Source organism: Brachionichthys hirsutus, chromosome 6 (genome assembly GCF_040956055.1).
Source record: "Brachionichthys hirsutus isolate HB-005 chromosome 6, CSIRO-AGI_Bhir_v1, whole genome shotgun sequence".
NCBI lineage: Eukaryota > Metazoa > Chordata > Actinopteri > Lophiiformes > Brachionichthyidae > Brachionichthys > Brachionichthys hirsutus.
In genome coordinates this window covers 12,462,560-12,478,686 of record NC_090902.1, presented here as the reverse complement: position 1 = coordinate 12,478,686, position 16,127 = coordinate 12,462,560, and the positions used below count along the sequence as shown (strand labels likewise).

The 16,127-nt window shown below is 43.0% G+C and overlaps 2 protein-coding genes across 2 annotated transcripts; one reads left to right on the top strand and one right to left on the bottom strand.

The window, feature by feature from the left end:
* Positions 1–2,844: 2,844 nt before the first annotated feature.
* LOC137895092 (gastrula zinc finger protein XlCGF57.1-like) lies at positions 2,845–4,899 on the bottom strand. The gene is made up of 2 exons (XM_068740578.1): positions 4,728–4,899; positions 2,845–4,584 (listed from the first exon to the last, which is right to left on the bottom strand). Exons 1-2 carry the CDS (start codon positions 4,897–4,899, stop codon positions 3,206–3,208), a joined length of 1,551 nt encoding a protein of 516 aa, XP_068596679.1. The 3' UTR covers positions 2,845–3,205.
* Positions 4,900–10,851: 5,952 nt separating this feature from the next.
* lpar4 (lysophosphatidic acid receptor 4) lies at positions 10,852–12,150 on the top strand. The gene is made up of 2 exons (XM_068740428.1): positions 10,852–11,430; positions 11,513–12,150. The coding sequence occupies exons 1-2, from the start codon at positions 10,855–10,857 to the stop codon at positions 11,999–12,001; spliced, it is 1,065 nt and encodes a 354-aa protein (XP_068596529.1). The 5' UTR covers positions 10,852–10,854; the 3' UTR covers positions 12,002–12,150.
* Positions 12,151–16,127: the final 3,977 nt, after the last annotated feature.

The window sequence follows — 16,127 nt, the reverse complement described above, 5'->3', positions numbered from 1 at the left end:
GGTCTGTAAGCTCTTAAATGTTCTCCAGGGCTCTATTTTTGGGACTCTTCTTTTCGACATCTCTTTGAAAGTCTTGTTTTTTTTCTAACTAGATGCTCCACTCTTTCCTGCTTTTCATTTATTTACATACATTCCAGTATTGCATTGTAATTTCAATTGAATTACATGGCTTCTATTTAAACGTGACTTTTCATATTGCCTTGTATTAATTTATTCCAGATACAATGAAAACATTGTAGGTTTTTGTTACTGTACTTGCAAACTGTACCCAACTTAATGCCGCTCATCTCTTTCCCCGGAGTCTTCCGTACATCCCCCATGTTCATTTTGGGTGTATTTGGGTACAGTATAGTTTCAGACCACTGGAAATGATTAAGGGTGGGTAACCCTCAGTTCAGGCGAGATGTGGCAAATGTGGACAAAATGGATTAAGAAGCCTTCTCTTGAGCTGAAAATGTACTTAATGGCCTCACAGACCACTGCTGGGATTTCTCACGATCGCTGCTTATGCCTATTTGTATTTTGCAATACAAAGAGTAAATCTCAGACATGTGGTCCTTTAATTGCTTTACAGCAGTTTCACATTGAAATTCCTTTTCTATTGAGAAACAAATCTTTGCAGGTTGACCTTTTGACTTTGCAGCATCTTGAACTCCAGCAGACACATCAATCCACCACATCAGAGACGAACAGCAGGCTCTGTCTGCACTGGCTGGGGTCAGTCCGGTCAGCATGTCTGCCTCTTGAGCCTGCGCTCACCCATGGCTGCTCACGCTGCAGATGCCACTGCTGTGGGATAAACAGACGCTGTCCAATATCTGTATCTGCAGAGTGTGTCTGGCCTCCCTCTTGTGGGGCATCGTCACACCAGCAGCATCTATCCAGGGTCTGCTCTGCTGATGTCCAAACAGGAGGACACCCCCACTGCACTGGTGTTAATATCGGTGCAGATAGCCGGCGAGGGCCGAGGCGCCGGTGTTTTAATGCTTTACGGCCTTTTGTCCGGCTCTGTTGTCAGGGCAGAGGTATGTGTGGCGCGGCGAGGCTGCCTCGAAACCGGGAAGGGAAGGAAACGCACCCATCATGGCATTAAAGACCGAGACAGAGGGGGAAGCAGAAAAGAGGAGATGCAGAGAGGGGGTGAAAGGGTGGAAATCAGTGCAGTAATGTGGTCTTTGTTCTGGATGGTGTGATTCACATGGCCTTCTCCGGGGCAGCATAACTTAGTTACCGTTGCCAAACACAGAGAATAAGGAGGGAGGCGTGTGTTTGCAAGGACGGGCAGACTGGAGGACGCTTCTGCAACTCACTCAAACCTCTCGTGTCCCCCCTGTGCAATCTGTCACAGTCTATGGGAAAATCCGAAAGTTCTATACCATTCCAAATAGTCCCAGGCTGTTCTAAAGCATCCTAATTACCCAGCTTCCTCGGGAACAGTAGGATTCATGCAACAGGCCAAAAACAGGACAAAAACAACAACACAGAAAAGGATTAAAATATTGATTTCTTGTCAGATTGTAAATAAATAAGAATACATTTTAAATTATAGCACGAAAGTCTTCCTGATTTACAAAATTAAAATAAATGATATAACATACAGACAGAATACATATGGCATAGATCCATTATTGTTGTCCTTGATTCACCCACTCACTTTTAACCTATGTTTTTTTTGTGTGTCACTGCTGCTAAAATTATATCTTTTCCAAATAAGCAGGAAACTCTTTGTTGCCAGCTAATAGCAGCACAATATCTGCTGACTAAACGAAGGACAATGGAATTAAATTGTTCAACGCCACAAAGGAAGCGTGTTTTTTGTCTCGATGTATTACTCATGCACATGCACTTCAACACCAACAATGAAGCGCTGAAATACATCAGTGCTGTGTAATATATTGTGTATGTGCATGCTCAATGTGTGTGTGTGTGTGTCTGTGTCTGCTTTCAGATCATGCAGTAAGCAGGATGTCCTGTCCTCCCTGCTGCTATTGTCGAGTGGACAGCCTGGCAGACGCAGACCCCCGAAGACCACTTCCTCTCTGTCAAGTGCCTCTCTAGATCTCTGCTGTTCACACACACACACACACACACACACACATTCATCCCAGCTTGAACACAATGGGAATCTGTCCAAACACACCCTCTCACTTTGCTAAAAATACCTCCTAGACGAGAAGTTTGTCCGTGACAATAGTGATGCAGGACAGCTCAATGTTTTTATTCTGAGGTACCAGACTATTGATTCGACTCTTTAAAATGTCACTCCCACTTTGAAATGTAATTATGCTTTGCATGTATATCAATAAAGTGTTACATAATCCCTGATTGTTCACTGGTTGGTCCAAGAACAGCTGCTCATTGTGGGAAATTAGACTCGTGCCTAGTCCCCCCCCCTTTTTCTCCAGCTACGTTGTACATATTGTGTGTCTTTTTAATGTATTGCTATTTTGCATCTATGGAGTAATTTATTTTTATTTTTATTGGTATTGTTACATGTCGATGATTTATGTACTAAGGACTTTCAGCGGAAACACTTTCCACTTTAGCTGAAGCCTGGTGCAGCCATTCCAAAGGGAAACACATCTTGATAGCAATGAGTTTAGAGTTGGATTTAAACCAAAAGTCTTAAAGAATATATTCCTCTGACAATTGTAAAGATACAGATTTGGCCAAAATGATAGTCTTCTTTGGCTAATGAACAAATTTGCAACAAAAGAAATCTTACTAAAAGAAAGTTTAATTTACCAAGTGTCCTTTAGGAAAACTTCAATTTCTGGTTGCTTATGATGTTCGATAATTTCTCTGCAGTAAGAAGACAAAGTGATGTTTAATATATTTATTACATTTAACACTCTTGAATAAACAATGAACACCATCATTATTGATGGACACATATTTCTAGGAAACAGGTTCCTGAAGACAAAACAATTTTAACCAACTCTGTCTCAAACATTTTTTTTCATTAAATAATTTCTCAATCAATCTTACAAAAATCAACAGTTCATATCCTGAACATTTCCCCCCTAGATATTTCAAAGTAAGGGCTTCTCACCAGGGTGAAGTTTTTTTTTTTTTTTTACCGGAACAGAACATCATCTGGGGCAATTATGGAGGTAGATATTAATGAGCAAATAATGAACTAAAATAATAAACAAAAACAATATATATACATCTACAGGGTGGAAGTTTTACAACTGTAAGGATTCTAAGCCCTGTGGGTTCTCATGTGAACTGTCAGTGACCGAGGGTGTGCAAAAGCTTTGCCACATGCTTTACAAATGAAAGGCTTCTCTCCAGTGTGGATTCTCATGTGAGTTTTCAAATTCTCATTTTGTGCAAAAGCTTTGCCACAAGTTTTACAAATGAAAGGCTTCTCTCCAGCATGGATTCTCATGTGAGTTTTCAAATTCTCATTTTGTGCAAAAGCTTTGCCACAAGTTTTACAAATGAAAGGCTTCTCTCCAGCGTGGATTCTCATGTGAGTTTTCAAATTTTCATTTCGTGTAAAAGCTTTGCCACAAGTTTTACAAATGAAAGGCTTCTCTCCAGTGTGGATTCTCATGTGACATTTCAAACTGCTATTTCGTGTAAAAGCTTTGCCACAAGTTTTACAAATGAAAGGCTTCTCTCCAGCGTGGATTCTCATGTGAGTTTTCAAATTCTCATTTTGTGCAAAAGCTTTGCCACAAGTTTTACAAATGAAAGGCTTCTCTCCAGTGTGGATTCTCATGTGACATTTCAAACTGCTATTTTGTGTAAAAGCTTTGCCACAAGTTTTACAAATGAAAGGCTTCTCTCCAGTGTGGATTCTCATGTGAGTTTTCAAATTTTCATTTTGTGCAAAAGCTTTGCCACAAGTTTTACAAATGGAAGGCTTCTCTCCAGCATGGATTCTCATGTGAGTTTTCAAATTTTCATTTTGTGTAAAAGCTTTGCCACAAGTTTTACAAATGTAAGGCTTCTCTCCAGTGTGGATTCTCATGTGACATTTCAAACTGCGATTTTGTGTAAAAGCTTTGCCACAAGTTTTACAAATGAAAGGCTTCTCTCCAGTGTGGATTCTCATGTGGACTTTCAGGCTACGGTTATTTATGTGACACTTGTTACATAATGTACAAACATATGACTTCTTACTGGTGTTATTGTTTCCCTGTGCTTGGAACTGTTGCTCAATCTCAGCATCTTGTCTGCTTGTTCCACCTCCCTCATCATGGCTGGCTGATACATGAGAGCTGTTAGAGATCAGCAGGTCAATGTCTGCTGCTCCAACCACAGAGATTATAATCGGCATGTTGACGACAGACTCTGTCTCTGCTGCATTCTCTTCAGCTTTCATGTACAGAGTCTGAATGTCGCTCCGGTCATTTTCCTCATGAGTAGGATCCACCATGACGACATTAGTCTCCTGCTTCAGTACAAGAAGATCTCCCTCCAGACTGGTGAGGAGTTCCTCTGGTTCCTCTTTCAGGTGAGGACGCTCTGGGTCCTCTTGCTTTATACTGGACTTCACCTCCTGGTTCCAGAGCTGCTGATCAACAGGAGCCTCCACCTCCTCCTCCTTACAGGCATGAGGCTGTGGGCGATCTGGAGGGAGAACAAAGGAGTATGACGCTACTGCGATGACACAAACATAGACGCATAAAGAAATGAGTTACCGCTTGATAAAATATGGACTAAATGATCGTCAAAACTTCCGTTTCATTGCTTGAAAATGACGTTTCGTGTACCTATCCTGTGTAACTTCAACTCGGGTTGCAGGCAGAGATCCAGCAGGCCGCGCTGACGATTTCTCTCTTCTTCGTTTCTGACGACAGTTTTCGCAAAATATCCAGAAATATCCGCATCAGCAGCTGTTAGTCTGTTTTTAGCAAAATCTCTCAAAGAGTCAAACAAAGACATTTTAGTTAACTGAAACAAATATAATGTCGACTTCACTCACTCATAGCTATAGATACTTTTAGTAGCTAACGCTACTAAAAGTATTTTTTGACTTCCGGTTATTGTCCTCGCCAAACAACCTCCGACTAGGAATTCGTCCGAACATTTGTTTTTTCATTTCCGTTGTCGCTGATTGTATGGATTCAAAAATGTCCTGTTTCAAATCAACAGAAAGAGGTCATCAACTTCCACTTATTCCACCAGCGACTGAAAAAAAAATCGGAAAACAGACAAATATTTGTTGACTTCCGGTTGCTGTCCCCCTAAAAAAACCTCCGACTAGGAATTTGTCCGAACATTTGTTTTTTCATTTCCGCTGTCGCTGATTGTATGGATTGAAAAATGTTCTGTTTCAAATCAACAGAGAGAGGACATCAACTTCCACTTATTCCACCAGCAACTGAAAAAAATCAGAAAACACACAAAAACGATAAAAACAGAAGGAAATTTAAAAAAAAGGACACATATAACCACAGAAAACTCAACCGGAGAAAATAAACATTATATTTATATACAGTACCACATACTGTGGAGGGTGACCGAGGGGGAGCTGGAGCCTATCCCAGCTGACCCTGAGTGGGAGGCAGGGTACACCCTGAAATAGCCGACAACTCATTGCAGGGCATATACAAAAATCAGGAAAAACCTCAATAATTTGTTTTAAATTAAATATATTCAAACCATTTGCATTAAAATTAAGTTATGTGACTTTATAACAAAAACACAATTAATAGTTTATATAAACTATAATTTGAGAGTCTTCTTGTTAGGCTGATTGACAAATGGTTTCCGGAGCTTTTTGAGTTCAACAGCATGAAATAAATAATATTCTGCTTTTTCTAACAGACATAAACAAACTCACAGTTAAAAACACCATCTCTTTGGCAGAGGAAACAAAAGTACGTATACAGTAATATTTTATAAATATGTGAAACTAAAACTATAATCAAAATGGGATTGGCATTTAAAATAGTCAATGCAGCTCTGCCCTCAGTCCCCTCAATCCCTGCATACCTGAATAAACACCTCCAAAGATTTAGTGACACCCACAGCCACAACACTAGAGGGAGCTCAAACAACAACCTGATTACACCCTCCTATAAGACAAACATGGGTAAATCATCTTTTTACTATACTGCCCCCCAAGGGTGGAACTGTTTGACTCCTACCCTCAAAACATGCACCTCTTTGGCCTCCTTCAAAACAGCCCTAAAAATACACCTTTCAGGGGGGCAGAAACGGAGATAGTCATCACGACTCTCTCCCGAATCCATCCACCAAGTAGCTTGTAATTATAGCCATTTTTTTATTATTGTTAATGCTGTAAACATCCTGTTACTGTTTAAACCTGTTTGTTGTTGTACTGTATTAAAAAAAGACTGAAATAATAATAATGTATAATTTCTCACTCATTGTTAGCCATTTGTGAGGTTTTGTGCTCGTACGCTACATTTGCTCACATCCTGTGCATCTCCTGGGGGCTAAGCCCCCCCTGTCCTGAAAACCTAGTGACGCCCCTGGCGCCTATAGCTAAGATTAAAGAAGCAGTTTATGAACCCTTTTAACTGTCAAAACTCACTACAAAAGGCATGTAGTTTAATACAGAAAGTGATGAACCTTTCATATATTTAATGAAGAAGAAGAAGCAGCAGCTTTATTGAATTTTGTCTCCTCCTCCTCCTCCTCCTCCTCTTCCTCCAGCGGAGGTGCTATTGTCTCGTTTCCTGTGGCCATGCATTCTGCTCTCCTCCACACGCACGCGCACGCGCACGCGCACACGCACACGCACAACCTCCCTCGGGTGAGCAGGCGCGCTGAAGTGATGCCGTCCCACCTCCTGCGGCGGCCGGAGCCAGCCTTCGGGACTAGAGCGTGTAAGGTGCGTGCGTGTTTGGACTGAGCGGCACCGAAGCGTCAGAGAGGAGGAACATGGAGTCCGTCTCCTGACAGAGCCGCTCCGGAGCCGGACCGACCCAGGAGGCGCGCTGCGTCGCGCTCAGCTGCCAGTAAGTCGCTCCTCATCCTCGCACAAGGACATTTCTGTCCTCACACGAATCACAGCGAAATTATGACTCATTATCCGTTTATTGTCTATTAAAAAATGTGTTTAAAGGATAAAACAAAACAGTATATTTCATAGTAGAACAGTTAAAATAATAATGACCGTCACCACGAATGGTACTAGAATCATGACCCCCCCCTTCCAGGTCCAACAGGCAGGGACCAGCCACTAATGTAAAAGTTTTGTGCATGCAGTACCTTGAAAAAGTATTATTTTAACGGCTAACAATCAAACATGAATACTTTTCAGCCTAGAGCAATACTTTAAATTGATTATTAATAATTGACACGTTTTACCCTCTAATAACATGTTGCGATGTTATTTTAGGAAGTATTGAACCCAGTTGATTTAATGCTCAATGTTATAGCTTCAGTCGTAATGATCAGGACTTTAATAAAGTCAAAGATTCACCGAACGCAAATTAGATCTGAGGAGAAATGTCCAAACAATCGTTTCAGCCTCTGATCCTCACGACAGAACTGAATACTGTAATGAAGTTCCGCCGCAGTCCAATCAAGACGTGAACCTGGACAGGAAGTAAACTCCTATGATAAAACAATTTTAGACTGAATCAACATCAAAAAATCAGCTGCAATAATAGAAGCACAGCATGAGTCTATACGTCATGAAAAAACGGAGAAAATAGATTTTGGACGTTTTGTTTTTGAGTCCCTCAAAATATACAGAAGCGTATTTTACCTCTATGGCAGCTGCACCTTTAGCTGGATCATGTAAACCTAACGGTGTCTAAATCCTGATTTAAGTTTCATCCTCCTTACAGGTCTGATGGAAATCTCCTCTGTATGTTTTTACTGCTGTCAAACCAACAAACCAAGAGAAGAAGAGCTAATCAGGTAACCATGGCTACATGATCATTTCTATGATACCATGATTATATAACTTCAACATTTTCCCCAGGTGACATCTTTAAACCACTGTTTTTGTTTAACCAACAGTTTAAACAGCAAATATATATATATATATAAAACTTCCCCAAAATACTAATACTAAAGATAATACTGAGGAAAACACTGACTTGAAATCACCCATTCATTACATTATGGCTCGATGAATGCTGAACGTGGCGAGGATGTTCACCATGAGCCCCGCTGTCTTCACCTCCGCCGCTCCCTCCTTCTTTCTCCTCTCTCGTGAGAGAAAGGAACAGCTGGTGTGAGCTGAGGCTGAACCCGAGCCGTTCAGATCAGCAGGTCCAAGAGGCCTGTTCCTGTCGCTGCCGCGGCCGACGGCGGGGGGAAACGCTTCATCTTGCAGCTGTCCACGACCTGTACATGAAATACACGCGCACACACACGCACACACACACACACACACACACACTCAGGTCTGAACTGTACTTTGACGTGTGCCTGCTATATGGGCTGAGCATTTTTTTTAAATGCCAAAAAACTCTCCTTGTATATGTTTTATGTTGTGATCTGTGCCATTGTAGTGTAGATTTTAGTCATTGGATCCTAGTTATCTTTTTGATTAGTTTAAAACGAGCTTTTTTTTTGCCCCCCTAGTACGGTGGCGTGGTTAGCACTGTTGCTGCCTCACAGTGAGAGGGTGCTGGGTTTGAACCCCAACCTGGAACCTTACTGTGTCCAGTTTCCATCTTCTCTCCCAGTGGCCTTTGTACTTTATCCATAACTGCTAATAATGCATGTGAATTAGAAAGAAATACAGACATTCAACTTCAAAGTGCCGGTAAAATGACGTTAGAAGCAATACACGGACCTAGGAAAAAACACTTGACATAATACATTTTTGTTAAAAATAAAATTATAGTGAAGGTTTGTCAAGCGAGCATGAACCGTTCAGCGCTATATAAACTGGACTCCCTGCAGAAACTGCAGCTGAAAATGAAGCCAGAACTCTCAGAGGTCCCGGGAGGGAGCCGTGTACAACCCTACAGTGTGTGTGTGTGTGAGAAAGTGTGTGTTTCCGTGCAGGCGGGTACAGTCAGGGTATTGTGAGTTCCAGCAGAGACTTTCTGGGAGGCGTGTGAAAAAGCAGTAAAGATGTCCCACTGCAGCTGGCACAGGACCGGCCTGGTGGACTGTTCACGCTCACAGCCTGGCCTTTGAGTGCACGTGGTAAAAAAAGACATGTACCCAGATACACTCCCAGGAGGTGCCGCCTGGATGCTGCGTGATGCTGCCGAAGATGAGGACTGGTTCCGTGTGTGGATTTAGAAATGTTCTCACATGAGGTGAAAGGATGGTAGAGACAGGTGTCCTGCAGTCCACGATGAAAGACATAAAGTCATCTGAGTTTGTCTTTTTTTTAATCCTGAGTAGTGGAAAGTTACTCCTGAGTAAATGTTCCATTCAGCCAGATGCTGCATCGGGTGGTTGTTGTTGTTGTTGTTTTGACTCACGCCTTTGTGGTTCACGTTTATAAAATATTTATTTGCCAGGGAAAACTGCTGTGAGTGTACTTTGTGAATACAGAGTGTCTCTGTGTATAAAAACACACATAGTGCAGTACTTGTTTGTGTAAACACTGTTCTGTTGGGCTTCTTAATGCTGCCATTGGAATTCTTTGCACTTGATAAGAATTTGTATTTTAATATGATGCCATTAGCATAAATTGAAAGAGTGTTGTTAACAGAGTGGCTTTCATGCTAATGTTCTGCTTTCCTGCAGAACTTCAAATCTAAAACCAAAGTATTGCATGTAGTAATTATTCCTCATTAGCTCAGGGCGGTCACTGAAAAGATTCATAAGCAGCAAGTAAACAAATTATAGCAGTACATGCTCCAAGTCGTACACAAACAGGAAAACATGCAAATAAGCAAATAAACCATTGCAGCAACACCAATGAAAAAATATGTTTGAGGTTTTTTTTCTACTTTTCTTCTTTGTGAACAGTTTAGATTGTGAAACACTTCACCATGAATATCTCGATAAATCTTAAAATAGATAATTTTACAGGCATACAACTTGTACTCAGTTGTAATGCAGTCGAGGCTTCCTGTGTTCATTTCAGTCTAAATCAAGAGTAAAACAGTAAATGTCTCAATGAACTCTGTTTTACGGTGTCTTCGGAAATATTTATATACCGGTAAAATGTCTTAAATGTTGAGTTCTAGCGGCCGAGTCTGGACCCCAACATGCAGAGACAATGGCGCAGAGAAAAATTCAAACAGTTTTAATCAAGTATTAATTCAGGTAATATACAAAAAACAACGAAACGCTCAAAGCTGTGACGGGCGTGCATCAAATAAACGAACAACTACACTACGCTGCCCAAACTGAAACTTACTATAAGAAACAAAAGATGGACTGGCTGGCGTCCGGAGCTCGGACCAAAAAAAAAAGAAAGCCAAAGAAAAAAATACAATTAAATAACAAAAATACTTGGATGTGAGTAAGCGTAGCGGGAACAGAGAGAACGCTTGGGGAATAAATACGGGGAGACACAGGAGCAAACGAGGGAGGTGTGCGAGACTGCACTGGTGTGAAATAGCATTAATCTGGCAACGAGCAGGCAGGAAGGCGAGATGATGATGATGAAGGGGAATGAGGATCAGGTGCGTCTCGTTCACCACCTCGTCGGCTGTGTCCGTGCTGTAATCAGAAAACCAACACAACGCGATGCAAGATAGTGAGGAATGTGACCATGCGTTTTTCCTTTTCTCTCCACTAGAAGACCGGCCAGCCCCCCCGCAGACGTGAAATCCCGACTGCTTCCGTCTGTGTCTGACTGTCCGCCATGACTCGGAGGAGATCGGCCTCGGGGATCCCCTGCTGACGCCGCCGACCCTGCGACACAATCCTCCACTTTCCCTGAGGGCTTTGGCGTACCTGTTTTCCAAGGGCGATCGCCAGCTGGTTCGAGCGGTTACCATGGCGAGCCTGGCGCTCAACGAGAGCGGAATGGAGGACTGTGGCATCGACGACTCCTTTAAGTACAACTTGTACTCTGTGGTTTACAGCGTGGTCTTCGTCTTGGGCCTGATCACCAACTGCGCTGCGCTCTTTGTTTTCTGCTTCCGGATGAAGATGCGCAACGAAACGACAATGTTCATGACCAATTTGGCACTATCCGATTTAGTTTTTGTTTTCACGCTGCCATTCAAGGTCTTCTACAATGTCAACCGCCACTGGCCCTTTGGAGATGGACTGTGCAAGGTATCGGGAACGGCCTTCATCACAAACATCTACGGCAGCATGCTCTTCCTCACCTGCATCAGTGTAGACCGCTTCCTGGCTATAGTCTACCCTTTCCGCTCCCGCTCCATCCGGACACGCAGGAACGCCATGCTGGTGTGTGCCGCCGTGTGGCTGACCATCGTCGGAGGGGGGATATCGGTGACCTTCTTCTCCACCATTAACAGCACAAACAGAGCCACCACGTGCTTTGAGGGATTCTCCAAGAAAACCTGGAGGACCTACCTGTCCAAAATCACCATCTTCATTGAGGTGAGCCAAAGCACCATCTGACCGAAGGACATTGTAACATACAATTTATACATCTTTACACATTTTCATATTTATTTCACAGATTGTGGGGTTCCTTCTTCCCCTTCTGGCCAACTTGGTATGCTCCTCTTTTGTGCTGCGGACACTGCGGCGTCCCGTCACTGTGGGTCATGGTTGTGACAGTAAGAAGCGTGTCCTACGGATGATTTTGGTCCATTTGGGCATATTCATCATCTGCTTTGTCCCGTACAACTCAATCCTCTTCCTGTATGCCCTGGTGCGGACCCAGGCCCTGGTTAACTGTGCCGTGGAGCGCTTCGCCCGAACCCTTTACCCCATCACTCTGTGCCTGGCCAGCCTCAATTGTTGCCTTGACCCCGTGGTCTACTACTTCACCTCAGAGAGCTTCCAAAAAAGCTTGACAATGGGAGGAAAAGGCTCCGGCTCCCGGCCTGAGAGCATCCCCCGCAGTGAGACTGAGACCCAGGACACAACAAACACTGTCCCCAGGGACACACACTCTCTGACCAGCAACGGGAAAGACTCAAAGGTGTCTGAAAGTCAGTTCTGATCGGAATGTAAAGAAGGAAAAACAAAACAATCAGCGGATTGGTCCTGGATGTGGCAAACATAACTAAGCAGATTATATAATTCCTGAGGTAAATCCTGAGGTATGGCCTGGGCTTTACGGATTAATCCAACACTTGGAATGGTCCATTGTGTGTGTGTATTATGAGACTCTATGGGGACCAGAGACCCGGCCGTACCAGCACTAACATCCATAGACACGCAGAGCCTCTTAAAGAGAGGCCAACACATCATCACTCAGGCTTAGCACACACACACGCACACACACACACATACACACACTCACATGTGCGCTGGGCTGTGAATAAGATGCTGACTTCCACCCACATTGTTGAAATATATCGTTCACTACTTTTGTAACGCAGTGAGCCCTTAAGATTAATTGCTCTGAGGTTCAGGCTTTCACAGTCCATTATATCATTGTAGACATTAATGTTTGGACATTCTTCAGTGTGTTGAGACTCTTTGCTGTTATAACACAGCAGCGCAGTCACCTGCTGGGCTAAATGTGTCTCATGTTAATGTTTGAGGCCATTAAATGTCTGTTTGGAATGACTTTCCTGCATGCATTTCTCATTTTTCTGTCCTTGTTCCTGCCCGTTGTTTCGCTCAGCCGCATTCTGAACTGGCCTTTGTCAGCATGACTGTAGGTCTGAGACTCGGGGGAGTATTCCTTCCCTGTGCCCACAGTGTCATCAAGCAGACAGTGTAATCTCGTTCACGGAGGAAAGGGCCGCTCTGATCCAGTCGAGGACGTTGGCGTGTGTGTGACGGACCAAGTGCTTATTATGGCTGCAGCAATAGCCCATTGTTTGCTTCTGAATGAGGTCCCTTTGTCTTAATCTGGCACCGGGACTGCAGATCTACTCAAAGTCTCAAACGCACCAGCAATGGGCACATGTTCCGCAGTAAGACTGGATACAGTCGAGTAAATACCACAAACCACTGCACAGCATGAAATGCAAAACAGCCGTGCCGTGACTCAGCGGATCCATGAGTTATAGCTGAGTTGTGTGTATGAACTTGTTGTTCCATTTGGTTGAGGCTTGTAATCGAAAGAGCTCGAATACACCATCGGTACTTTCACCACGCATGCCAGCTTTTCAAATGGCAAATCACAGATCAATCAAATTCATATTGCCACTAAAGGTAAATCAGTTTTTGCTTTTGCATCCAGTTCAGCTTTGGTTAACTTTGTCACTGACTGATAACAAACTGTTTATGCTTTGAGGAACTTTAGAGCTAGAGAGGCCAAAACAGTGGAACATTTTGCTGCGTATTAGCTTTGTTGCACCATCAATCATGTTTTAATGTCTCTTTAATCCCATTTGTCTTACAAAAGAAGAAGAAGTAGACCATTTATGACCATTAAAATGGAATAACACTTATATGGCTCAATTGTAGAAGTATTGGACCTGCAAAAAGCAATCCACAGCACCATTAACACCACCGTCATTGCCAAAATGATAAAGGTGAAAAGTTAAGTGAGCTTGAAGTCATTTTCTTCCCTCTTTAAATCTATATGGTATAGAAAGAAATTATATACAATCATGCACACAAAATACGAGTTGGCAGACATTACAGTACAGAGCAAATAGAAAGACGCCCATGCAGAGAGCTCTGGAACGCTTGACTATTAAGGCCCAGTGGCTGGGACATCTATAGCTTCCTGCATGTATGCTGCAGGTTCCTGCGGGAGAGGGGAACAAACCTGCAACAGTGGGATGGGGACATTATCCAAGACCTTAATGTGAGTTGTTTATCCATTCTTTCACACAGTTAGAGATTTGTGGGATTAGTGGGTTGCCACACCTGCAGCAGCTGAACGCATACTAAAGAGAGAGAGAGAGAGAGAGAGAGAGAGAGAGAGAGAAATCAATCCAGTAAGCCTGGTAGGACTCTGTGACTGATGTCACCATGTGCATCAAAGCAGACAAAGACAAAACAGTACATGTACTCGGGGTCTTGGGGTCAAGGGTCGCTTCGAGGATGACTAGTGCACTTTCGCTGAAAAGAACTGTGGAGCAGGAAATAAGAGGAGTGGGATTGTGGAAAAATATGCAAACACCAGGCTTTGCCCCTTGAGTGGCTCACTTCGGGAATGTGCCGAAATCTCTGTAGCCGAGTCCCAACCCTTCGGATGTCTCCTTTAAAGGAGTAATCAGTCCCTCTGAACTAGAACGCGTCTCAGTAGATGGTGCATATCAGATCGATGCCATCTAGTGGCAATAAGATAAAAGAACATAGAAGAACACCTGGGAATCATGTCGTTCTTTAGTTCAACAGACTGTATTTGGATGGCGCGGTGGTGCAGAACCTGCGACCTTCACAGCAAGAAGGCCGCAGGTTCAAATCCAACTTGCGGCTTTTCCGTGAGGAGTTTGCATGTTCTCCCCGTGTCTGCGTGGGTTCTCTCCGGGTTCTCCGGCTTCCTCCCACCACCAAAAACATGCAACTAAGGCCCAGGTCGTTATTAAAAAAGAGAATTCATTCTCAATTGACTTACCTGGTTAAATAAAGGTTAAATAAAATGGTGCAGTGGGTAGCGCTGCTGCCTCACAGCAAGAAGATTCCGGGTTGGATTCGTTTCTGTGCCGAGTTCATATGTTCTCCCCTTGTCTGTAGGTTGGAGTATGCATGGTCCCTCAAAATAAACTGAGAGGAGCATCTCCCATCTGTCGACATTTTGAATGTCCTAACCTAAGCTTTAGTGACGCTTCTCTATTTGTGCAATGATGTGTGCATCTGGATTGTTGTGTTGCCAGGCAGTTGGTGACGTGGCAAATGGGTGGCAAAATATGCATGCATCAAGGGCAGCACTTCCCCTTCCCCTCAAAACCATGCCTCAGTCGCTATCACCTCGCGCAGCCACACATTCAAAGCACAAACCACAATCGTTGGCAGGCTAATGCACGTGCATGACTGGTTTTACTGTGCCGCCGCTCGTCTGGAAGGAGGAGGGCGCGTTTTGCACACCTAGCATGCGTTTTACAGAGGGCTGTGAAGCCGCTGGAGTATAAGGTCACGGCTCGCCACTCCTGCTGATCATGCTGCCGGAAAGACAAGGTAAAAACTTTTAGGGCAATAATGTGTTCTGAGCATCGGTGGTCAAATTTAAGCTTCAAATTAAATCTTGTTTCACTTAAAATGCATCCTCGTGTGTATTAGAAACTAGAGGCAATTCTTAATTTTGTTGTGAAATGTTAAAAAAAAAAAATCATAATATATATGTTTTAATTTATTGTTTTTACAAGGGTACTTTCTATACATGGGGCATTATTAGATGCAGCTGTTTACATATTAAGCTGAAACAAGACACAGAGCTTTCGACATTTTTCAAATGTGTTTTCGAAATGCTTTTTGCTCAGGAAATGCAACGCAGCAATTTAATCCTGCACAATATTGGCTTACATGTGACTTCCTAAAACGTAAAGTCTTGTTGTACAACTCTAAACTGCACAGGGATCCGTTGGCTGACTGTGTCGAGCTGATACCCTGACCAAAGCCAGCAGCAACAAGAGTTCAAACCGTTCAGAAGGGCGGCACCGCAGCAAAAACTGTCACTGATTCTGTTTCCCCCCCGATGGTACGGTTACAGGAAGGGTGTGGCTTCGACTTGACGGCAAGAGGAAGGACCATCCTTCAGTGATAAGCAGCGTTAATGCTCGGCCTCTCTACCGCACATTTCCTGACCCAGCCTTCAGTGACACAGAGTAACCTCTGATTTATTACTCCTTCTGTCAGGCCTCCTTTAAGATGTTTATTATGCTTTCCATCAAAACACACTGCAAATGTTTGCATATCTTAAGAAACATTCAGGATTTAGCAAGAAAGAAAAGGGGAGTCAATACGTTTTGGCTTGTGGCTGCAACATTTCAGTTGCATGGAATTTAATATTTAGTCGTTTTTCTGTAATTTATTTAATGTAATTTTTGAAAATTGTCTTTAAAAAGAAAAAGCTGCAATTTGTAACTAATGATGTGTAATCTTTGAGATATAACTGAACTACAACCCACTAATAATAATATGTTGTTATTACAAGACTGAAGGTTAAACCTTGAAGGGACTGAAACAGCAGGAAAAGTAATCTCAACTGTCAACGGAAGTTT